Here is a 25,406-nt window from a genome sequence, read left to right as displayed (position 1 = left end):
AATTGAATTAAACATTTACTAAGCTTTAGTTAAAATGTTTTTGATTGGTGGCTAAAACAATAGAGAGTCAGGGTAGTTGGCAAGAAACCAAAGAGATGGATCTGTGGACTAAGGAGCCTCAGAGTGATGAGTTTGACTTCCCGTTACTTAAGGATTCTTAGGCCATTCTTATCTCCAGTCAGGAGTAAATGGATTTGCTTCCACAGTCTTTTGAAAAGAATTGACAACTTCATCGAGCTTCCAGGCATCAAATGTTTGAGGTTACTAAGACCCCAGCAGGAGTGGAGGACATACCTGTACACCACTGCCCTGGGCATTGGGCAGGGGGCACTCGGTGAGGCTGATGCTGTTACCCGTGGACACACTGCTAAAATGGTGGCCCTCAAACTTCAGGTTCATAGAATCATCTGGAACACTTGCTAATACACAGACTCCAGGGCCCTGCCCCAAAGTTTCAGATGCAGGAGGTCTGGGTGCAGCATGAGCCTTCCCGGGTGGTGTGGCTGCTCCCGGCAAAGGGGCCACACTGTGGGAACACACTCATAGATGATGTGCCCAGTACCACCCTCCCGCCCCCCGAAACTCCTGGAGAGGAGTCCTACCAGTATTTTTAACCCACTCCCCAGGTGGAAAACAGTGGGGCTGAGGAACCACAGTAAACTGGAACAGGGGGTTACAGAGAGACACTGGGCTCTTAGGGGACAAAGGCATTTGCAGCGTGAAGTCTTCTGATGACCCTGCCTGCATTTCTGACCCTGGGAAGGAGTGTGCAAGACCATGTTAGGCCATGGTGGGAGAATGAGGATGCTGTGGTCTGGCACAGGCCAGGCTGGCCTCCCCAAACCCCACTGTGCGGGGAGCCACTTCTACAGCTGAGCCAAGGCTGCGGCCTGAGGGGCGTGCGTACTTGGGAAGCAGAGCACAGGTGAGGCCTCTCCCTGAATGTCAGCTATTTACAACCTGGCACCACCTGCACAGAGGTCTTCCAACAACATCTTCTTTCCTCTACCTGTCGCACCTTGGTAAAAATGGATGCTCTTTCCCTTCCCTAGAAGGAAAACCCAACAGGCATGCCTGCACAGGTGTCAAGACAAAACCTCTCCTCCTTCCAAAGGGTAAAACACTCAGGCTAAAATCCAAGGGGCAGCTCGTCTCCTCCATGAAGTCTGTCCAGATCGCTCCAGACTGTATCTTCCTCCCTTTGGTTCTCAAAACTCATGGAGGGCAAAGACAAATAGGTATTAACAATATTAACAAATAGGTATTAGCGTCTTCTAGGAGCCAGGCCTAAGCCAGGCATACGGTGATGAGCAAACACTGCCCTGTCTTTGTTCATGACACTGGCCATCTGATTTCTCTTCCTAGGACCCTTCTTTCCCCCAGCCCCAGCTTGTATAGTGCCTTGGCATACAGAAGGTCCTCCAGTGTCCCTTCGGGAACTCCCTAAGCCCTCCCTAGATCACTGATGCTGTCCCTCTGTGTCACTCCAAGCAAGGAGAGAGAGAATATTTTAAATTAATAAGTATGTAAAAGTCAAAGAAGGTGCAATGGAGATGTGAGAACCCTTAAGCAAGGCATCATCCCTTCTGCTAGGCTCAGGGACCACCCACTCAGACCACACTGGACAGCCTCGAGTTCATGCATACCCTCATGTCTGCATGTACAAGCACGCGCACACACACGTGCATACACACACCTCATCTGACCACCTCCCCACCTAAGGGAAAGCCCTACTTCCTCTTTTCATCTGGGGACACAGCGCCTCCCTCTCCTAGGGTGCCCAGGTTGGGCCACAAACCCTTCCCACCTCATACCTCACTCCTAGCCCCCTCTCTGTGGTATACACCACCTTTCAGGGCACCAGGCCCTGCTCTCAGAAGCAAAACATAGCCCCTTGCTGACCTCTGCTCTTGGTCTGATTTCAGGGTCTGTGCTGAATGGAATTTAAACCCAGTTTCTTGCAGCTGGGGTTAGGAGGAAGGAGGAAGGAGAGCCCATCAACTCCAGGAAGAAAAATATTTACCTAAAAACAAAGTTTACTCATACACACAAATTCACACACTGAGCTCCCCCCCCCCCCCACCAGGAGCTGATAAAAAACAATTCAAATCTTAGACAGGTGTGTCTTCCAGGGTCCTTTGGCCTGGGTTTCCTTCGAGTGTGAAGCTAGGAGTCCACAGCGCCCTACCAGCCTCATCTTAGCAGTTCCGGCGCAACACTACTGCTCCTGTATCAGAGAGGCAGGGGGAGGAGAGGCAGAGGACTTGGATCTTTGGGAAAGAGCCTCAGCCCAGCTCGGGGCTGGAGGAGAGAGGCTGTGTCTTCAAGTCTCCGCCCCTTGGCACCACCAGTGTCCTCCCTCCCCACCTCGCATCCTTGCTTTGGAGGCTGAGGGAGGAGAGGGGCTTTCCAGGCCGATTCACCCTCTCCAGAGGTCCTGGGGATTCAGTTCACAGTCTGGCTTCTGGGAGGCCCAAGTCAGGGGTGGATTTAGCGATCGTGTCCTCGGCCCGCAAGTGTGCACGTTGGGTGGCCAACGGATGGCCCCTGCGTCTACACCCCAGTCTGCTCTTTAATCCAGTCCCGAAATACAGGGAGCCTCGTGTACACGCCGGGCTTGTCCCTCTGAGCGCAGCCTTCACCCCAGCTCACCACGCCGGCCTGGAAGATCCGCCCGTCGGCCTCCACGCTGGACAGAGGGCCCCCGGAATCGCCCTGCGGGAAGACCAGGGCCGGATGAATGCCCGCCCCGCCCCGGGCCCCGCCCCCTGCCCCCTGCCCGGGCCCCACCCCCAGGCCCGCCCCCGCCCCGCGCGCACCTGGCAGGCGTCCACGCCGCCGCTGAGGTAGCCCACACACATCATGCGTGGGGTGATCTGCTGCGGGAGCAGACTCTCACAGGTCGTCTGGTTGATGACGCGGATCTCGCCCTTCTGCAGGATCAGGGCGCTGGAGCCTGGGGGGGAGGGGGAGGCGGGGGGGGGCAGTGCTGACCCGGGGGCCATTGCGCCCACCTGCAGGGCCATGGGCAGGGCCTCATTCCAGAGACCTCGGTAGCAAATCTCCCGACACAGCCCCCATACCCGTGGCTGACAAATGCTCAAGGAACTGATGCCACACCAACGCGAGGGCACATCATGCAGCCCTGTGGGTAACTGGGCGACACGCGTAAAACCCGCCGGGCAACAGGTGACGGGAGATCGGACATTCGCCATGGGAACAGGTGTGGGAAATGAAAAACAGGAAGACCCACGGAAAGCATCAGAGGGGCCCCGGGGTGTCGTCATAGCAGGAGAGCCAAGTGTCAGGTTTACTTTTTCCTCTCTTTATTCTACAGGTTGTTAGCAATGTGCTGTAGTACTGTTATCACTGATTTTTTTCAATATAACAATTACCAACTCAGGGCCTTCGGATGGAGGCAGAAGGACAGAGGAGGCCAGGCTCCTGCAACAGGACCTGACAGGGGCACAGCTAGCTTGCCTCTACAGCACACAGGGCTCCCACCACAGTGCTCTTACATTCACTGAGCACCATCTTGGAAGGTGTTTTATCTTCATTTTACAGGTGAAGAAACAGGCTCAGAGTTTAAGCAACTGCCAAGGTCACTCAGATAGTTTAGAGGCACCTCCAGGCCTCTGACCCAGAGCCGAGTCTCCACTTCACCTTGGGACAACCTCCCGCTGCCAGACAGAGGCAGGTGGGCAGCCCAGCCAGCTCACCTCCCTCCTGGGTGTGGCCCCAGCCGGTGACCCAGATGGCCTTGCCAGTGGGGAAGGTGTGTGAGGCTTCCGGCAGGCAGATGGGCCGCACGGTGCTGCTGTACTCGGCCGGCTGTTCCAGCTCCAACAGTGCGATGTCATAGTCGAAGGTGAAGTCGTTGAAGTAAGGGTGGCTGATGATACGCTTGAGCCCGAGCTCCTGCACCCCACTGGCGCTGCGCTTGCTCTGGTCATGCAGGCCCAGGAAGGCAGTCCACAGGGTATGGTCGGAGTACCTGGGAGAGGAGCGGGGACAGCGACCCTGAGCAGAGCACTGACCTAGGGAAAGCCACTGCCACCACCCAGATGTTGAGGGGACTGTGGCTTCTGCATGGCTGCAGCCCTCAGCCAAAACCGCTGGTGTCTCCTGCCATGGCACTCAGCCCCCATAACCCCCTTGTTTCCCTCTTTTAAGACATTTTTAATCTGATTACCAAAAATGCATTTCTCATCAATCTGATCTTTCTCTGAAGGAATAACACAGAACTCAACAGAAATACTTTTTTAACACAGTGGTTCAGTAGACTGTTCAGTAGACTGAACTTCATTTACTAGGTCTACTGTTGGTCGTGGGACAGGTGTAGCAATTCTGAACTCTATCATGCATACTGGCTGTCTGAACAATTCAGGAGGACACACTGATGTTGCTGGGAGCCTCAACTTCCAGTGTAGGAAAAGGGAGATACAAAAGGAGTCGGGGAGGAGGGAGAGCAATCAGAAGTAGCAATAAGAGCTCAGAATTTTTCCTAAAAATGGCTCCAAAGCAATGACATTCCCAGCACACCCAGGACTTGGTTTCTAAATATCCTTCTCCATTAAAAGGAGCCAAGTCTCCTTGGAGAAATGGTCGATTTCAAGTCTGAAGCAAGCAAGGCATCAAGTGACCTTGGAACATTTTGTTTCACCAGAAGTAAGTGTTTACACAATCATGGAGCCAGTATTAGGATCATCCAAACATCAAAGTAAACCACAGGATTCAAGTACTGTATGTGCTGAATAATATAAAAGGGGGAGGGGAATCCAGAAGTCCATCCTGAATCTAAAAAATAATTTTGAAATTTTATAAGGACAGAGGAAAGCTACTCTTTACAGAAAGACACCAGCTAACAAATACAGAAGAAGCAATACAATAAGAAATCACATTTTGCATCTACCATAGCAACAACCAACACCAGCAAGAATCATCGACGAATGATAAAGGCAGAGAGTAGGAGATTGCTGGAGAACAAGACATTCACACGGATTCAAAGTGTCGTCCAAGATTACTCACTCATAACCAAGTGGGGGAGGCACATTTATAATGGAGAAAGCCATGACCACCACCTTAACCAGCTGATCAGTGTTCTCCCAGCCATTCCCGCCAATGGGCTAGGACACAACATCACCTGTGTAATGCTTTCGGGGGGGGGGGGGGGGGAAGCTTAACCTAATTCTCACCATGAAGAAACAATCAAAATATCCAAATTAAGAGACATTCTACAGAATAACTGGCCTGGACTTTTCAAACATAAAATGCCATAAAAAAATAATAAAAAATAAAGGCTTGGGGAAACTGTTCTAGAATTGAGAGACTAAAGAAAACTAAGGACTAATACAAAGCATGACCTTAGACTAGATTTTAAATTAAAAAAAAACACAAAAAACAATATTGGGGGACACTGGGGGACACCTAGAACATGGAGGACGTGCTCACCACTTGTACCATGTCAACACTGTCATTTCTGGAGGTGATCCCTGTATTGTGGGTATATGGGAGGCTCTCCCTGTTCTTGGGAGACACGAGCTGAGGCACTTAGGGGAGAGGTGTCATCACGGTTAGGCTGCACGTAACTCAGAGAGAGTTCAGAAAAGCATGTGCACGTGTAAAGACAGAGAAATAAAACAATTGCAGATAAAGGGTATGAGAGTGTTCACTGTCATTTTTTTCTTTCATTGTAGTTGCAACTTTTTTGTAGGTCTGAGAAATTTTCAAAATAAAAAATTGGGGAAATATCTCTTTTTTTAAAGTTTATTTATTTTGAGAAAGACAGAGGACACGCAAGAGAACAAGGGGGAGGGGCAGAGAGAGAGGGAGAGAGAGAGAGAAGCCCAAGCAGGCTCCACACCATCGGCGCAGAGCCTGACACAGGGCTTGAACTCATGAACCGTGAGATCATGACCTGAGCTGAAATCAAGAGTCCGACACTTCACCAACTGAGCCACCCAGGCACCCCAGAAAAATATACCTTTAAAATAGAAAATCTGCATGAGGGGGGAAAGCATGAAGACCTGCCTCATCTTCTCTAACCTCTCAGGAAAGTCAAGAGGCTACTGAAGCGGTCAGTCTTGAAACGTCCAGGCAAGGCACCTTCTCTCTGGCCGGCACGGAACATTACAGTCCTCCTTGACCATCTCTCTCCCCCATCCCTGCCTGAAGCCCAGCTCCCCTGCTCTCTGCTGACCTGGGCATCCTTCCCTTCTCTCCATTCCTGCCACCACCTCCCTACAGAACCTCACACCCGGACAGAAGCACTGGCCTCCAAACTGGTCTTTTTGCTCCTGGTCTCTCTTTAATTTGCCAGATGAGAACTTCCTGAAAACTGCTTTTGTGAGATCCTTTCCAACAGCCAAAGATGATTCCAAGACCTGCCAAATCAGCCCTCACCTCCCCAACCAGGAATTAATTCTGCCTTTCTAACTTTTTCTCCCAACCATCTGTGGTGTTCCAGATTGCATGAGATCCAGTCTTCAAGAGGATCTCTTGAACCCACTGTGTACTTGGGGAGGGAGCCACGAAAACCACCCATGACAGCACAGCATGCGTGACCTCCAGAGGAACAGGTAGCAGGCTGTGGAAGAGCATGGGGTGGGAAGAGGTGAGTCAGGAGAGGAAGCAGGTCATGAAGAAGGCCTTGGAGATCATATAGGACTTGGCTACTGAAGGCCTCCGGGCGGGGGAGAAAGCAGCACAATCACCGAGAGCCAATGTTTGCAGTGCTCAGGAGCCCCCCAAATCGAATATATGGAAGGTGTAAGGGCAGGACAGAGACTGAGGTTGGAGAGATGGCAGGGGCCAGAGAATGCGGCCATGGTGATCATGCTATGCCGTTTCCACTCTATCCCGCGAGTTATCGCAAGCATGTAAGCAAGGGGGCGATGTGATCAGATCAGCTCTTTGGAAAGACCACCTTCACATTGCAGAGACAGACAGGCGTGCCAAGAAGGAAGAAGGTGATGAGGTAGAGGGGGCTGTAGTCACCGAGGCTGGGGAGCCAAGGGAGCAGCCATGTGAGGGGGAAAGAGTAGAGAAGGCCTGGGATGTCTAGCAGGCAAGGGCCAGGGGTTGAATGGACAGGACAGGTAAGGGGAGGGGACAGAGTGGGAGGGTCATCCTCCTCCCCTCTGGTGCCACCTCACCTGATAGACATCCCTTGTCACCCCTGTGTGCATGCTAAGCCCCAACTAAAGCCACACTGGTCTTTTCTCTCCAGTCCACATTCCTCCATCTAGGACAGCCTTCAATTATACGAGCAGACTCAGTCTCCAGCTGTTGAAGGTCCACACACGTACCAGCCATCGAGAGACAAGGTGTGAAGGGCAGCCACTGAGCTGCCCCAGTGATGGCCGTGTGGTTGGGAGGGCACTGGTGGTGGCCAAGCCAAGTACTCTTCTCGGTGCCAACGCATCAAGTCATTTCGTTCCCCCAGTCAGCCCTTCAATGTAGGGCTGCCTATTTTAAGCTTAGGACTCGGGCACAGAGAGACTAAGTAACTTGCCCAAGATCACACAGCTAAGAAGTCATGGAACGGACTGAACCAGGCAGCCTCCTCTCAACCATGGTAAGGCTCAGCGAGCACTTGCCAACTCAGAAATGCGTCCAGAGTGACTGCATTCCACACTCCAGATCCTTGCACACTTCACACCCACCTGCCTCTGCTCACGCCTGTCCTTTGTCTGGAAGGTCTGCGTCACCTTGTCCAGTTGCAAACACCCTCACGTTTCAACACTCACATCAGATGCTCCTGCTCATAAAGGCACTCCTAAGTCTCCCTCCCCAGCCCTGGGGCAGAATTCTCAACTCCCACCCGCACAGCCTAGGTAACCTGTGCCTGGTTGCTGCAAAGCACTTACCGCGTACACGTGTATGTACATGCATGTGTGCACAAGCACGCGTACCATATGTCATCCCCCTCGCCTGGGAAGCCTGGGAAGTGCAGGGAGGAAACCTTATTCTTCGTTGTCTCCCAGTGCTAATAACAATGGGTGTTGAATGCATTAAGTGCACTATTAACTGGCAGACTGATAATCAAGAGAAGATGAAGGACAAGGAAATGAGAAATTTGGTGAGGAAGCAAGAGAAAGAGGGAGAAGTAACAGAGGGCACAGGGTGAGCTCTTCAGCGAAGACCATACATGAATATCTTAGCTCGCCCTGCTGAGGGTCTAGAAACAGTGGGACCGTGGTATCACTAAGGACACCAAGCACCCTGGTCTCACTTTTTAAATACTATTCCCTGCTAACATTTCTTGAGGGAATGGCTAATTCCGGGGCTGGACCCGGACAAGCACCTGGTAGGACCAGAAAGCAAGGAAGTGTCTCAAAAGAACAAAAGAACGAGGGCAGATCAAAAGGACACAGGAGCCAACCTCAAAGAAAGCGCAGTGGTCACATTTGGAACAATTTGAGCAACAAAGTAGTATCATTGGATTACAACCCAAAATGTAAATATACATGCATCCATACGAATATAAGTAGATGAAGAAATAAATGAAAAAGAAGGGACAAATCTTCCTTACAGAAGACTTCCAAATTGGCTCACTTCCTAATAATAAAGGGGGAAATACTTTATGGTGAGGAACCCCGGCAAGTGCTATCTCAATCAAATGAGAAAGATCAACATTACCATCGGTAAGTCATGTTGATATCATGTGCCTGCTGACAAGATGCGATATCCTTTCCAAACACTCAGAAGCCCAGTGTAATCATGACAACAGCAGACAAACCCAGATGCGGGCATTCCATAGGATGCCTGGCCTCGAGATCGTCAAGATCACAAAAACAAAGACAGACTGAGCCACTGTCCTAGATCGGAGATTGGGGGCATGGGACAACAGAATGCAAAGTGGGAGCCTGGACTACCTCCTGCCCCAGAAAGGATATAAAACCCCTGGGATACCAGGAAAGCCCACACTGGTGTTAGCGGAAGGGACCAGTGTGGGACAGACGCACCACATTAACAACAAGGGCAACTGCGTTAGGGTGTGCGGGAACTCCATTCTGTCTTTGCAACCTGTCTGTATCCCACGACAAAAAGCTTATTTTACAATATTTGTAAGTAAGCTTCCATCACTCCAAAAAGAAACAAAATCTCTTCTGCCCAGGGTGGAGGAAAGTCTGGTAAAATAAGAGAGGACAGTCAGGTGGGACGAGGCTGCCCTCTGACAGCTCAGCAAGGCCCTGGGGACAGCCACACTGACCCTGCCCCCTGCGGACCATGTCATCACCCATGCCTACGTGCACCTGCCTGACGTTGCTCAACGTCTGTGCCTTGGGCCTACTTGGTGCCCTAGCGCTGTCTCTCCAGAAAGTGCACAGTAGTTCTTCTCTCCGCCCCGCAGAAGGGTGACTAGGGCAGTCCGGTCACCCTCTCACACAGCTGCCTCTGTCCAAAGGGCATGCACCCAGCAGGAAGGCCCTGAGGGTGGGGATTCCCTGCAAGGTCTGCTTCCCTGTGCCTGCTTCTCCAGGAGGAAGCCATCCCACTAGACTCCCTACGGCCAGTGGCCAGAGGCCCGGGGCAGACCACCTGTTCCTGCCGACCCTCTGGTCTGCAGACTGTGGCTCTGCTTACCCTGTTCTGAGATGCCAGCCTGACCCTTCCCTTAGAGGCTTTCCTGGGCCAGGCTGGAGTCTGCCCAGGGACCTGAGGCTCCAATGTGTGGAGCACAGTGTGTACCAGGTTTCAGGAACACGAGCATGTTATTCTCAGAACTCCAAGGATAAGAACTCATGCTGTCACCAAAGCTGCCAAAGCACCTGAGGCCCAGCAGGCATGGATAACTTGCCCAAGGTCACTGGGCAAACAAAGCTGGAATGTGAATGTGAGGCTTGTCCTAGCCGGTCCCAAGGAGTCCCTGTGTGCGGACTAACGGCACAAGCCTTGGAATCCACACACTCGGGCTCTCGTCTGACTGTGCCACTTCATAACTGCACAACCTCAAGCAAATGTTCTTACCTCTCTGAACCTCTGTTTCTGTAAAATGGGGACGTAATCAGACCTGCCCAACTGGGTTGGTAGGAGAAGCACTTAGATACTGCTTGATGGAAAGGGAGTACCCAACAAGTGTTAGTTTTATTATTACCACTATGACATCCCGGGGTGTCTCCCACCCCCCCAGTCCTGGCCCTGCCCCCGTGCCATCCACTCTGCCATGACTTACACACACAGGGGGCTTCCAAGCCCAGAAAACAGAGGAGAACCTCTTAGGGTCTAAGAGGAAGGCTCCCTGCTCCTGCTCAGTGGCTCCCGCCCAGGGCTTACTTGAATCCTTTGTCGTCGATGAAGCAGTGAGCTGCTGACACCATCCATTTGGGAGAGATGATCGAAGCCCCGCACACGTGGCCCTGGCCCAGGGCGTGGAGGCTCACCTGCCAGGGCCACTCACCTTCATCTGCATTCTTGCCCCCGACGACCCTAGACTGCCTGGTGAACGACCGCAGCCCACAGTCTGGGAGGGGCAGAAAACCCAAAGGTCAGAAAGTCACGGCGGGGCACCAGCCCTGGGGCCACACGCCAGGCTCAACGGGAGGTCATGTGGGGTGGTGGCCTTTTGGTGGGACCCTCTACAAATATCTTCCAGCCTCAGAGACCCACTGACTTCCTCCCAGCCCCCCTCCCCACTCCCAAACTCAAAACCCTCACGCTCCTACCTCCTTAGTCCTGCCCAAATGCATTTAGAGGCCTTCAGAGAGACCTGCTGGTTTGCTTAGATTTAATTTGAGTGTCATTTGCCTAGATGTCCTCATTGAATGCTGAAGGACACAGCTCTCAGAGGGAAGAGTGGAGGGGGGGGGGCGGCGATGCAAAGTCACAGAACAGCTATAGCTGTGCTCAGATTTAACCTATGGCCAGTGACTCTGAAATACACATGAGGCTATAAATTGAAGCATGGTTGGGGTGGGGACTAAACCCTGCCGACTGCTCTGGTAAGCTGTGCCCCCCTCCTTCAGGCAGGATGGGGAAGCCAGGACTTGCCACTGCACTGTGGGCCAGGTCTACAGAGCAGGGGCCAGCCCAACACTTCAGCCAGGATGCGAGCTCTGCCACAGAGGCACTGATGTGCTGGCTGCCCTGGGCCCTGCCTCCAGGATCAGAGCTGGCCCATGGGACAGTGCCTCTGTGCCAGTCAGCAAAGTTATCCTTTCCCCCAGGTAGACAGAGGCAGAGATGGGTGACTGAGGCACTGGCATGATTTCTACCTCTGTATGTGCCTTGCACAGTGAACAACCTGCACAACTGTATGCAGCAGCCCTGCTCACCACAATCCTTCTCATCTGAGCCATCACTACAGTCCTTCTTCCCATCACACTCAGGGTTGCTCTTGCTCACACAGAGACCGTTGCGGCAGCGATAGGTGTTTTTGGTGCAGGCAACAGTTGTTACTGCTCAAGGAGGAGTACAAGGGGAAGGGAATCAGTTCCATGGCAGCACCCAACCAGAAGCCTGATGATCCATCCACCTTATGCTCCTTATCAAGCCTGCTGTACCCATCCACACCCATGCCCACATCCTTCCAGGCCCACCAAAGGTTCTCCACCTTCTGGAAGATTCTCTCCCCACTGACATACTTTCTCGTCACACTTCACAGAGAGGGTGGTTTGTGTTTATTAAACTTTGGAAACTTGGAATGTGAGTGTGCTCATGGCAGCTCCCACCAGGAGGAAAGCCCCTAAAGCAAGGTGGGCTGGGCCAGGTCTCACCTCTGTCACACGTGGCCTCATCGGACCCATCTCCACAGTTGTCTGTCCCGTCACACTGCTGGTTCTGTGGGACGCACTTCCCATTGTCACACTGGAAGGTCTGAGCTGGGCAGCCTGGGGACAGGGCCTCACGCTCAGCACCAGTTCGCCGCCCCCCTGCTGAGGTTGCAGGGAGGCCCAACAGGCACTGACACCCCCCCTCCCCCACCCTTCCAAGCACCAAGGACTCACTGCACTGCAGCTCATCACTGTTGTCCCCGCAGTCGTTCACACTGTCACACACCCAGAAGAGGGGCTTGCAGAACTTGTTCTTGCACGTGAACTGGTAGGTGGCATTGCATTCTGAAGGGGGCACAGGGCAGCGGTCAGCTGGGCTCTGAGCCCTCGTTCTGACATCGGTCATTGCTCACAGCTCCCCCGGGCAGGAAGGGTGACCAGACAGCCACCCGGGGACCACCTGCCCTGCTGGAGGGGGCAGCTCCGGAGTGCCTCTGCGTTCCTGGCTATGGAAGCGAACCCCACTAGCGCAGAAACACTCCAGTGCCTGCTCGGACAGAAGGCAGGGCTTCCAAACAGCACAGGGAGGGAAGGGGCTTGATGTCTACACGGGGAGCAAAAGATGGGGACGGCTCCCCAGCAGCCGGGCGCGCGAGGGCAGAGGACTCACGGCAGTTGAGCTCATCGCTGTAGTCCGTGCAGTCAGCCCAGCCGTCACAGCGCAGCTCGTTCCGGATACACCTGCCCGTGTTACACATGAACATCCCCGGGCACGCTGCAGGGGAGAGGGCAGGCCTCAAGTCCACGGCCACCAGCCTCGCCTCCCACGCCGGCTGCCCTCCCTCAGGGCCAGCCTCACAGCCACACCGAGGACCAAAGAGAAAACTCTTCCCCGTCCGGCCCTCCACGGAGAGAGGAGCAGGCTGCAGCCGGCACCCCAGGGCCGTGGTCCCCCAGCCCCACCACGCTGCGGCAAGCGCATTTCCTACAGCCGGCACGGGAGGCTAGCCACAGACCGCTAGCAGGGCGGCGGGGGGTGGGAGTGGGGCCTTGACTGCCGATGATCAAGCCCCAGGAAGCTGCAGACAAAGCGGAGAGAGACTGGCTGGGTGTGCTCTCAGTTCTACTGCCCCATGTCCTTGGCCGCCCACTCCTGCCCAGGTGCCAGGCTCCCCATGCCCAACATGGAGCAACAGTAGCCCGGCAGATGGATGATGTGTACCCCCATCCAAGTGTCCAGTTGCATCCCTGGACTTCCTTAATTCTAAGACATGTCCCATATTCCAGTGTTTCTGAGACCGGAATGTCCAACAACTGATGGCATCGGGAAGCAGACAGAGCTGAGAGGAGACCGTTCTCTGTGCTGCGCAGGCAGCCCAATCACTTATCGGAGGGGTTTGTTCATCCAATTGCATTTTGGGTGGTGAGCCGTGCAGTTGCATTTTAACTGAAATTTGGGTTCTTGCATATAATTAAAATGTCTGCCGGAAGGTTCCTGTGTGATGTAGGGGCTGAAACGAAAAATCACTGTGACTAGGTTAGAACTGCTATGCGCACAGCAGACAGTGAGACTCGAGGCAGCAGAAACTGCCAGATCGCTTAGGTGTAGAACACGGAACTGTCCGAGCTAGGAGCAGGGGGCGTGATGAGTCGTGCCCCAGTATTCTCTCCCGGGTCTTCCTCTCTCTCTACTCCCGAAGGTGTTATAAGGCCACAAAGGCAAGCACAGATGCGCCAAGTCGTGGTAACGCTGAACCGGAGGGACAGACGGCTCAAAGGAATCAGGAGGCCTCGGGCACGGTGTGTGCCAGGGTTCACTGCCCACCTTTTTCAATACGTGCATCTCCGGCAGCCTTGCAATTTTGTCTCAAAAAGCTACCGGACATGCCCCTTGCGTTCTCTGGTACCTCAGAATTAGGAGAGCACAATGCTGGGAAGATACAGAGCAGAGAGCTCATCGTGGGCCAGTCCCTCTAGCCAGGCTCCCCCTTCTGGAGACGTGTACTCACGGTCACTGGAATCATAGGAGAGGTACTCGGCCAAGAAACCCGTGTCAGTGTAGGACTGGTCGGAATGGAAGCGAACAGTGATCTTGCTGCTTTTGCTGGTCACCACAAACTGGCTCCTCTCCCCGCAGTACCTGGAGGGGGCGGTCACCGGTAGGAAGAGGATCCAGAAGTGTTCGGGGCGCCCCCTTCCCCTCCAGCACTGGGTGCCCCGGGGTACTCACTTCTCCCCGTTGACCTCCACGTAGTCCTTGAGGCAGCTGCCCGGGGGCACGTTGGGCTCCAACAGGTAGAAGAGCTTGAAGAGCACTTTCACGTTTTGGTTGTTGGGCACCTAAGGAGAGCGATGCTGCTGGGCCTCTGCCACTTCCTTCCCCCCTCCTAAACCCAAGGATGCCACGTGCTGCTGGCCACGGGGGCTGGGGGACAGTGGCTGCTGTGTTTTTATCTCCCTGACCCGTGTGGGCGATATGGAACACACAGCAAGAGGGACTCAGGTTGGACGGCTGGAAGAACCTCTAGACTCAGAGGCAAGAGACACTCTTATTCCTAAAGAAAGCTGGTGGTCCTCCTGGCACCATCGAAGAAAGAAAGGAGAGATGGGTCCCTGACTCGGACGGCCTGCGGGCAGCCCCGGAGGCAAGACTTGTCATTTAGCAAGTGCTTTCTCCAAGCTGCACACACAATCGGCAACATTACCTCTGAGAGGCAGACACCACTCCTTCTCCTCTTTCCTAGGAGCAAGCTGAGGCTCTGGTGTAGAGTGACTGGCCCAAGGTCCCTCAGGGGGCCATTGATCGAGAGCTAAAATGTGAGGGACGCCCTGGTGGCTCAGTCGAATGAGCGTCCGACTCTGGGTTTTGGCTCAGGTCACGGTCTCACGGTTCGTGAGTTTGAGTCCGCATCGGGCTCTGTGCTGATGGTGCGGAGCCTGCTTGGGATTCTCTCTCTCTCCCTCTCTCTCTGCCCCTCCCCTACACGTGTGTGTGCGTGTGTGAACGTGCACATGCACGCGCGCCCTCTCTCAAAAATAAATAAATAAACATTGTTAAAAAAGAGCTAGAATTTGAGACCATTTGAATATGGGTCTGCTGGAGGTTACAAGGTTAGGGCTACTCCACCCTGCTCTACTCTGCAAGGCTTTAGATATTCGGCAACTTGGGGGCTGCTAAGGGAGCCCATCTCCCTCTCCTTGACCTTCCTAACTTGCCATTCTGGAGCATCCCTCTTCTTCCTCCCTCCCTTCTCCTCCCTCTCCCGCTCCCCTGTTCCCTCTCCCTCTTCTTCTCCCTCTCTCCCCCTTTCTGCCCTCACAGGCACCCTACAGCTCCTACCTCAATGTCCCACGTGCAGTTCATGTTGGGCGGGTAGTGGCCAGGATAGTAGGGGCTGCTAAATGTCCCTTGGGTTCCACGTAAGTAGCCTCCACAGCCTGAGAGGAAAGGCAGGAGGAAGAGCCTGAGGACCGAGGACCTGCCTGGCCAGGCAGGCAGGTAGGTAGGCCGAGGGGCCCTGGCAGAGCCAGCCGGCAACTCTCTCAAGCTGCCTGCCAGGGCCCCCGCACACTCCACAGCCAGTGGCCAGAAAGTCTGAGCACTAGGAGACTGACCACTTTAGGGAGGGCTCCTGACCCACACAAGAGACAAAAGGCCCTGTGGCTTAAGCTTCAAACCTCTGAAACCGACCTGAGCCAGTTCACCAGCCCAAGGGATTGGCCTGCACCTCGTGGGCTCAGGCCAGCCCCTCAGACCTGTCCCTCCTCTGCCCCACCAGGCCCTTCCTTACTGCTCAGCTTAGGCAGCTGGAAGAACGTGGCCTCAAAGCCAGGGTGTCGCCGCTCAGTGTTGGTTATCAGCGTGACGAGCAAGACATTCTGGGAGGAGAGGAAGGTCAGGTTGTAGGAGGGAGGGTAGGTGCCACACAGCCTGTAGGGGTCAGAAGTTGCATGTGTTACAGAGAGCAGACAGAAACCAGGCGTCCCTAACCCCGGTCCCATCCATAAAAGGCCAAGGGTCATTTAAAAGCTCCTCCCCGCACAAATGACCTGAGATAGGATTTATTTATCTTTGTTTAAAACAGCAGAAAACAGGGACGCCTGGGTGGCTCAGTCAGTTAAGCATCTGACTTTGGCTCAGGTCAAGATCTCAAGGTTTGTGAGTTCGAGCCCCGCATCAAGCTGACAGCACTGAACCTGTTTTGGATCCTCTGTCCCCCCATCTCTCTTCCCCTCCCTGGCTCATTCTCTCTCTCCCTCCCTCTCTCTTTCTCTCAAAAATAAACATTAAAAAAAAAAAAAAACCAGCAAAAACTCAGAAGCCTCAAATGCTTGACCACAGAAGATTCATTAAACTATGGGCTAAATAATAACAATACTAGTAACAGTAACAGCACAGACAACACTTAAGAACATGTTAAGAACTCAGGAGTCTTCATAACAACTCCACTAAGTAAATACTATTATCCCCATTTCACAGATAAGGATACTGAGGCACTGAAATAACTTGCCCAAGGTTCCACAGTTAATAAGTGGCTGGGCATCCAGGCTCCGGAGCCCACACAGCTAATGACTGTGTCAGGCTGCCTCTTTGTGCTCATTGTACATTACACAATGCCACGTTATGCAACCATTAAAATCACAGAAGCAAGCTTACTGATTTGGAAGGATCATCATGATATACTTCAGTTTTCAAACCAGACAGCAAAACCAAACGTGCCGTAAAATCCTATTTTTAAATCTATACACAAACATACACACACATAGCAGAAAGCGTGGAAGAACACACCTCACAAATTTAACAGTTATTACTTCCAGATCATGATGGAGGTCTGTGCTCTCTGTGCATGTCTATTTCCCACTTTCTCCTTTAGGAGCCATGTGTTTATTTCGTTGTACAATTCATGAATTACAGAGAAGGGAAGAAACCTTGCACAAAAAGGATGTTCAGGCTGGAGTCCTAGCTGCTGAGCTACGGCAGCAGATGGTTCTATCTTGTTTTGGAGCCTGAATTCTAGCCCATTATTTATCACAAAACGTCTGCCTGGCTCATTTCCACAGACAGCAAGAGAAGGCTCTGGCCCACTGAGTCAGGGAGAGCTCGGGAGAGGGCAGCTCATGCCCACCCACGGCGCTCTGAGAAGCACGCTCGAGCCCCACAGCGCGGGGCGGGGGGCAATCATCTCAGCACCCCCCAGTTCCTCAGCAGGTGTATGATGCCTTTTTATTTCCTGTAAGCCTGATGCTTTGGGCAGCTGGGGGCTCGCCGCCTCTGGAGAGACTGCCCTTCCCAGGACTCGCCAATTCCTAGAGATAGTCAACTCACCCTCAGGGAAGCCTTTCACATACAGACCAATCAATCCAGAGCCCACACCCCAACCACCTCCTCCATGGGGCTCTTCTCTCCAGGCCACCATCCACCCGTCCTAATCACCCCGCGACCAGATACCTGACAACTAGAGATAGACTTGTGCCCCAGAACCCACTGGAATTACTCAAACCAGTCACTCCTAAACCTGCATACACTGCCCTGCCTGGCCCTTCCGGCAGAAATCACAACAAAGGCTCCTGCCTGTGTTCTCCTCCGGCCCCCTCTGCCTCCTGACTGACCCTGGGGCTTCCCCATGTGGCCTTGCATGCCCCCTCCTCTGGGAACTATAAGTAACAAACTATCTTTTCAATGGCAGCCACCTCCTGGTCCACTGGCCTCAACATAAGCGAGTCATGATAAAGTGGGCATTTTACAACAGCAGTCTGCACCTCCGCTCTGGCAAGGAAAGGAAGTGCGCCGTGCTCATCTAGGCATCTAGGGACCAGTGAGCCTTCCTCACCCTTGCCAGGGCTGAAATCACCCCTGAGACGTTCTGGGAGCTCACACTGAGGATCACACACACCTGCTCTCGACTGCCTGAAAGTCATAGGCTGTATCTCCAACCCACGCTACACTTCCCTCTGGAGGCAGCTGCCGAGCTCCCGCAGCCCGCCTCTGCTTCCCCGGGATACTCACTGCACCACGGCACGGGGTTCCACGGGGCTCAGGGTGTCATACACCATGACCAGGTCACTGCCACGGTCGTCACAGGGCGCGACATCAAAGCTTCGGAAGGTGAGGCTCAGCACGGAGTCGGCGTCCCCCCGCAGGGTCCACTGGCAGCGGGCCCGAGCCGGGTATGGGCTGTCAGGGAAGCCAGGCGTGGTGAAGCGGGTCACCTCCCCGCTGCGGGCGTGCAGGGCAAAGCTGCAGCTGTCTGTGTGGGAGACGGAGAGGGCAGAGCCGGTAGGGGCGAGCAACCCAGAGCCTCCCTGGGGGGTGCACCCAGGGAGATGTGCCAGGCTGCCCTGGACCCAGAAGAGACAGAAGAGGGGGCTTCTCACAGCCTGGGACAGGTGGGGGATGTGTATGACTTCGGGGGACCCCCTTGACTGAAAGGGCGTCTGGCCACATCCATCTTCTCTGGGAGGAGGGCATACTTACTGTCCTGGGTGGTCTGCACTGTTCTGGGGTCAGTAGCTGAAGAACAAGAGGGAAAACACAGTATTTACCACTGTGGTCAATTTCCTTCATCCTGCTTCCTTATTCCCCTAAAGGGAGGTACCGGGCCAACAGACCGTCTTCCCTTCTATGCACTGGCTCGGGAGTGCTGCCCTCCTGCAACGGTCCAGGGCCTGGCCCTGCTCCAGGGAAGCCTGGCCCAGCAAATGCCCATGCCCAGCGTCCCTGTACTCACGGAAGGCCACCACCGAGGTCAGCACGAAGGAGTTGAGGGCGCGGGCACGGGGTGGCATTGTGACCACACGCTCCTTTGCCATGGCGCTCTCGGCCTCCTCCACCAGGTACTTGGGGATGCTGAACTCGGACCAGAAGTAGGCAATGACACTGCCCTCACTGTGGGGAGAGGGGTGAGCCTGAGGCACAGGCGGGCGCCAGGCACCCCACCTGTCCCCACACTCTCCCAGATGCTGGATATAGATGCGATGGCTCAGGCTCCCCAAGAGACCTTCCTCCAGGCAGGGCCCACCTCAGATTCTTTTATGCTTGTCCACCTTTCGATCCTTTAAGCAAGAGATCTTGCCTCTGTACCCTCGACTCTCACAGTCTCTCGCCAACCAGACGTGTTCTGGGGCCAGCTCAGGTTTGGGAGTGGGAAAGCAGCCTGGATTGTGAGCTGTCAATGCTACCACTAGCTTGGGCACGTTGAATATCAAACTCTCGAGTCTGTGTCCTCATCTCTGAAAGAGGACGAGAATGCCACCTGCCAGCCAGCACTCATAAAGATTAAACTGGGGCACCTGGGTGGCTCAGTTGGTTAAAGTTCAAGTCTTCATTTCGGCTCAGGTCGTGATCTTATAGTTCGTGGAATCAAGCTCTGACTCGGCATTGGACTCTGTGCTAACGGCACACAGCCTGCTTGGGATTCTCTTCCTCAACTGTCTTTCTGCCCCTCCCCACTCCCGCTGGCCCACTCACTCTCTCTATCTCAAAAAAATAAACATTAAAAAAAAATTTTTTTTTAAGCGCACATGACTCTTGATCTCGGGGTCGTGCGTTTGAGCCCCACATTGGGCATAAAGATTACTTAAATAAATAAATAAGCTTTTAAATAAATACGTAAAGATTAACTAAATCAAAAGTACTTTTGAGATAAAGTCTATTTTTAAAAAAGTATGTTGAAGGCTGCCTAAGCAAGGAAAATATGAAGACTCACCGAAGCCTTCCAAACCCAAATTTAGAAACATAACAAACGATCATCACCATTACTGAGTGGTTTACATGGAGGACACACCACACCTGTCTTCACCCGTGGCACCTGGGGATACTCCTACGGATGGCTACCCCTGCCCTGGAGACAGCAGAACTTGTGGGCTAAAGTACACACACCTAGGGAAGAACAAGGATGGCACCTTGCTCCCCATGCCAGACCTTGAAGCTGCATCACCCTGCAGGCTGCAAGCTCTCTGCCCACCTACCACACAGCACTGATCCCACCCAGCCTTCTCCCCGGCACCCACCTGAAGGCAGTCACAGACGACTTCTTGTAGTAGGGGCCCAGGGTCGGCACCCCACTGTACAACAGCTTCAGCTGAGGGCGAGAGGGAATGCTCACGGCATGCCAGAGAACAACAATAGCCCACTGCCCAAGCCCGTGCCTCTCCCTCCCTCCTGGGACCCACTGGCCAGCCCAGGGATCCGGGAGTGAAGGGAGCAGTGTTCTTTCAGCCTGGGTGAGGCTGGGAGTGCCAGGGCAGACCCCAGGGACAGGGCTCCCTGCCCAGGGACTGGACTCACCGCTTCCTTCACCTTGCTGGCCAGGTTTGCGAACTCCGTGGAGTTGGAGTTCTCATAGGCATCCAGAAAGTTCTCATTTGTGATCCTCAGGTAGCCATTGAAGACCTTCTGAACCCGCGCATTCTGGTCTATGGGAGACCAGAGAAGGAGGGTGGTCAGAGGAAGTGACACCGTCATGCTACCCTGGTCCCCCCACTGTCCTCAAGCTGCCCTCAGCAACCCTGGAGGAGTGAATGCCAGGAGAGGCCAGTGGATGCATGAGCCTGTGGGCCAACACTCCTCCCTTATGGCTTGGAAGAGCCAGGGGAGCCAGGGCCCTGGACCCTTCCTTACCTACCCCCAGCTGCACCCTCCGGTCTCTCCCTCATGCCCACAACCGGTGGCCCCTATGTCTGTCCACTGAGAGAGGACATACAGCCACCATCCTCCCCCTCCCCATCACTCTCCCCAGAGCCAACCCCTGGCTCTACTCACACTGGAAGTGCCACACCATGAAACAAGTCATGAGAGAAAGCAAGAAGATGCCAACCAGCACGGCCACCAGCACCACCCAGCGCTTCGGGCCCCGCTTCTCAACCTTCTTGGTGTTGTTGACTGGCAAGAACTCCACGCCTTCCTCAATGCCCTTCATGCTCTGAACAGAGAAATGAAACACAGCTCAGAAACTTTCTCTCACCTTAACAGCCTCCCAGCCCTGCTCCAGGAAGAATGTTTACACTTTGTAAGGTCCAGCTTGGAGCAAAAAGCGAGGAGAAATGAGAAGTGGCCTTCCCATCCACGCATCCCAGTGTCAAGGCAGCGCCACATGTGTACTGCTTAAGAATTGATAGTTTTTTATTTATTATTAAATTTTTTTTAACGTTTATTTATTTTTTTGAGACAGAGACAGAGCATGAACAGGGGAGAAGCAGAGAGAGAGGGAGACACAGAATCTGAAGCAGGCTCCAGGCTCTGAGCTGTCAGCACAGAGCCCGAAGCGGGGCTCAAACTCACGGACCGCGAGATTATGACCTGAGCCGAAGTCGGACGCTTAACCGACCAAGCCACCCAGGTGCCCCAAGAATGGATAGTTTAAATAAAAATGAAACAAACAGGCTGTCTAAACCCAGTCATGGAGACTCTCCACTTAAATGAATCATCTCTGACGCAGGTACATGCCCGCATGTGGGGAGAGCAGGCCCAGCCCAGGGCCGTGATTGGCCACCATGGGGTCTCTGTGTGAGCTTCTAGAGGCAGCCCCTCCTCCGGCTAACACAGCCCTGCGGTCTTGGTGCAGGGAGACCCTGCCAGATTCAGTCCCCACTGATCGCAGGGAGGCAGGAGGGGGTGGGCAGGAGCCTATGGGCAGCACGGAAACCGTACAGCCAACCTACCCGGTGCCCTTGCTCTGCCAATGTTTAACCAGCCCCAAGTAAAAAGGCAGTAAACCGGGGCAGCCCTGCCGTGCCACTGTGGAACAAGCCACTGTTTCTCGCCTTGGTGTCCCACGCCAGAATCTCAAGGAGACATGAGGCCAAGGTTCTACGGGAATCCACACCCAAGCTCATCCCAGAGCCGGAAAAGCAAACAAAACACCCAACAAACAGGATGACAGCTTACCCAGGTTCCTCCCAGTCGGGGCTATCCAGGAAGAGAGGGGACATGAATAAGACGACAGGCGGGGTGTCCGTCGATGACAGGCGGAGTGTCTATGGGCGCCTGATGACAGAGAGGCAAACTCTTCTGCCCTATAACATACACTCTGTCTGCCCTAAATCCCGGAGAGGAGCTCTGCCCTTTCAGGTTTAACTGCCTCAGACCCACTCCAAAAAGGGTTTGTAATAAACGCAATAGCCCCCAAATTCCACAGATGTGGCCATTTCAACAGTTTCCTGATGTGGTTCTGCTGGTGTTTACCTCACACTCTTGATGTGCTTGAACTAACATTTCTTGATTTGTTACATTTGAACATCACCTGTTAATTTCACCATTATAAAAGAGTCTCCCGACTCCTGACATGTTTGGATACTGAAATTTCTATTTTAGATCCTTAACTGGTTACTTTTGTGACTTTAATACTGCATACAGAAACACACCTCATAGCTAGCCCTGCCTTGGTAATTATATTGCAATATAATAAATGAATCAAATCAACATGTTCTATACCTTAAACTTACACAATGTTCTTATATCTCAATAAAATAAATTTCTAAGAAGGAAAGAAACACACTTCAGAGACAACTGCTTAAAATGCTTTCACAAGCTGCTTATTCTGGGATTTATCTACATATTTCTAAATAATATGCAAATACCACTATCTCTTGATTCATCTATTTAAAATATAATCATCTGACTTCCTATTATGATAATGTGAATTTTAATATACTTCCTTCTCTTTTTCTCACCCATCCTCCCAATAGCTATAGGGCTAAAGTTGTTTTTTTTTTTTAATTATATCCACATTCTATATCTAAATTACTATATTTTCATGACACTTGAACAACATGGGAGATGAGGGGTACCCACCCCACACATAGTCAAAAGTCCACATGTAATTTTTGACTCCCCAAAACTAAACTACTCACAGCCTACTGCTGACCAGAAGGCTTACTGTTCAGCACATATTCTGCATGTTATATGCATTATATACTGTATTCTTACAAAAAGTAAGCTAGAAGAAAATGTTAAGAAAATCACAAGATAAAATACATTTACAGTACTATACTGTATTTATTTTTTAAAAAAACACACATATAAGTGGAACCACACAATTCAAACCCGAGGTGTTCAGAGGTCAACTGTATTAGTCTTTGAAAACATTGTTCATTATTGTTTCCCTCCCAGTACAATAATTTGTTTCTCCTGCTGCCAAATTTCATTTACCTGGGTGTCTTTTTAACATATACTGAAGTCTTTCTATACAATCTAAAAGCTACATAATACTCTTCCAACCTTCTACATATAAAGTCTGTCAAATACCTTCTCACTTCATTTTTTTCCTGGAAGCTTCCTTTCTAGAGCTCTCTGTCCTTTCCCATAGCTAATGTCTGGAACTTCCTTCAACATCACCCTGGGAATTTCCTTCCTCTCCCTCTTGTGTTAAAACCCCTATTTCCTGGATTCCATATCTTCATCTTTCTTGGCTTACTTCATTTTAGTAGAACACATAGTTCAGGAGCTTCCCAAGAGGGAAATTTTTTAAGACTGCATTTTTCTGGAAGTATCTTCACTCTGTACTCGCATCTGCTGATAGTTTAGCTGGGTATAGAACTATATGTTTCAAATAATTTTCACTTAAAATTTTGAAAGCTCATTGTTTTTTAGCTTTTAATTTTGCTTTTGAGAAATAAGATAACAGCACAAATCCATTATTTCTTATTCATAATTTGTTACCTTTCTCTGAAAGCTTTGAGGATTGCTGTGAATTGGGTCTTTAGATTTCATTACGCTGAGCTTTCCACCTGCTCTTTGGATTTGGAAATTCCTATCTTTCAGTCTGGGAAACTTTCTTGTACAGGCATACCTTGTTGTCCTTTGCTTTATTGCACTTCACAGACAAAGCATTTTTTACAAACTGAAGGTTTGTGGCAACCTGTGTTGAGCAAGTCTTATCTGCACCATTTTTCCAAAAGCATTTGCTAACTTCATGTCTCTGTATCACATTTTGCTAATTCTCAAAATATTTCAAACTTTTTCATTATTATTGTATCTGTTATGGTGATCTGTGATCAGTGATTATGACTGAAATCTCAGATGATGTTTGACAATTTTTAGTAATAAAGTTTTTTTTTTAAGTTTATTTATTTATTTTGAGAGAGAGAGAAAGACACTGAATGCACGAGCAGGGGAGGGGCAGAGAGGGAGAGAGAGAGAATTCCAATCAGTCTCCGCACTGTCAGCACAGAGCTTCACATGAGGCTCGAACCCACGAATTGTGGGACCATGAACTGAGCTGAAATCAAGAGTCAAATGCTTAACTGAGTCAGATGCTTAATCACCCCACTAATAAAGTAGTTTTAAATTAAGGTATTTACATTGTTTTTTTTTTTAATTTTTAATGTTTATTTATTTTTTGAGAGAGAGAAAGGCACAGCACGAGTTGGGGAAGAACAAAGAGAGAGGAGAAAGAGAATCTCAGATAGGCTCCACACTTGTCAACACAGAGACCTATGTAGGGCTCAAACCCACGAAACCATGAGATCATGATCTGAGCCAAGATCAAGAGTTGGATGCTTAACTGACTGAGCCACCCAGGTGACCCTTTACATTGTTATTTAGACATAATGCTATTGCACACTTAGTAGTGTACCTCCTTCATTTTCTCTGGTCTATCTTTCTGCAATTCCTATTACATTGATTCTCTACTTATTGTTTTCCTGCTATTATCCACCTGTTTATTTGTTTGTTTGAAGTAATCTCTATGCCCAACATCGGCTCAAACTCATAACCCTGAGATCGAGAGTCACATGCTCTACTAACTGAGCCACCCAGATACCCCCATCTCATTGTTTTTCAACTTCTCTAACTGAAATTTTCATTTCTGCTGTTAGCTAATTTCCAAGAGTTCTTTCTTGATCTCTGAATTTTGGATGCAAAATCTTCCCATCTTTATACTGCTATTGAGTACCTTTTCTCTGTCTTTTGGCTTTCTCTTTCATGTTGAAGGCTTTCCTCAAATGCTTCAAGATGATTGGTTATTCGTTTATATTTAAGAATGAGGTCCTAAAGGTGGTTTGGAAGCATCACTTACCACAAATGGATTCACTGTAGGCTACAATTAAGTGGGTATCCAGATTTTTTTTACTGGGCACTCCCAACTGTCAGGCTATGTTTCTTTTCTATGGGATGGTTTAGTTGCTCCAGAGAATCATTTTCTAATTTCCCAGATACACTGATTTAAACCCAGGCACTAGCATTCTGGAACATGTGAAAGAATAGATCTTTGGCTATTTTTCATTCCTCACTACAGCCTTCCTCTGCACGTAGTGTCCTCAAGTCTAGAGAAATCAATTTCCCATCCCTTATGGAGGACTGGTGGGGTAGGGGTATCTTTGTTTGGGACTGAGGTGGGGATCTAGGGATTTCTAACAATGCCCCTCCCTAGGTCTCCTCTATCTCATAGCCTGAGCCAAATTCTTACACCTTGAGGACATTATCAAAGACTGTAAGAATATTTCCAAGAGCTAAAGAGAGGCACATATCTTTAAATGCAAAGGGTTCACTGAATGGTAAGAAAGAGAAAGGAAAAAACACAACTAAATATATCACGATAAAATTCAAGATAAAGTAGATCCTTTACATCTTTACCTGGTATTTTTTCCCCTCTCTCATATTTTACATTTCTTTGTCATTTGGTTCTATTCTGGGATTTTTTAAACTTATTCTTGTGAACCTTTAATGGAATTCTTAAAATAATTTCACTGACA

The 25,406-nt window shown here is 51.3% G+C and overlaps 1 protein-coding gene across 2 annotated transcripts in view; it reads right to left on the bottom strand.

Moving 5' to 3' along the window:
* Positions 1–2,002: 2,002 nt before the first annotated feature.
* The window catches only part of ST14 (ST14 transmembrane serine protease matriptase), a 42,401-nt gene continuing 18,997 nt past the window's right edge, over positions 2,003–25,406 (bottom strand). For both annotated transcript variants that reach the window (XM_030330754.1, XM_030330756.2), the window contains exons 2-19: positions 20,476–20,635; positions 20,002–20,129; positions 19,725–19,795; positions 18,443–18,600; positions 18,190–18,225; positions 17,722–17,962; positions 15,506–15,645; positions 15,055–15,152; positions 13,945–14,054; positions 13,724–13,854; positions 12,385–12,489; positions 11,949–12,059; positions 11,718–11,831; positions 11,277–11,399; positions 10,279–10,465; positions 3,720–3,994; positions 2,820–2,956; positions 2,003–2,715 (exon numbers count right to left, since the gene is read on the bottom strand). In XM_030330754.1, the coding sequence (XP_030186614.1) occupies positions 2,554–2,715; positions 2,820–2,956; positions 3,720–3,994; positions 10,279–10,465; positions 11,277–11,399; positions 11,718–11,831; positions 11,949–12,059; positions 12,385–12,489; positions 13,724–13,854; positions 13,945–14,054; positions 15,055–15,152; positions 15,506–15,645; positions 17,722–17,962; positions 18,190–18,225; positions 18,443–18,600; positions 19,725–19,795; positions 20,002–20,129; positions 20,476–20,635 (2,487 nt within the window). In that variant the 3' untranslated portion in view covers positions 2,003–2,553. The remainder of the gene's footprint in view (positions 2,716–2,819; positions 2,957–3,719; positions 3,995–10,278; positions 10,466–11,276; positions 11,400–11,717; positions 11,832–11,948; positions 12,060–12,384; positions 12,490–13,723; positions 13,855–13,944; positions 14,055–15,054; positions 15,153–15,505; positions 15,646–17,721; positions 17,963–18,189; positions 18,226–18,442; positions 18,601–19,724; positions 19,796–20,001; positions 20,130–20,475; positions 20,636–25,406) is intronic.

The sequence above is a fragment of the Lynx canadensis genome, chromosome D1, assembly GCF_007474595.2.
Source record: "Lynx canadensis isolate LIC74 chromosome D1, mLynCan4.pri.v2, whole genome shotgun sequence".
Classification (NCBI taxonomy): Eukaryota; Metazoa; Chordata; class Mammalia; order Carnivora; family Felidae; genus Lynx; species Lynx canadensis.
Note: the sequence above shows the minus strand (reverse complement) of the source record. Positions and strands in the feature narration are given on the sequence as shown.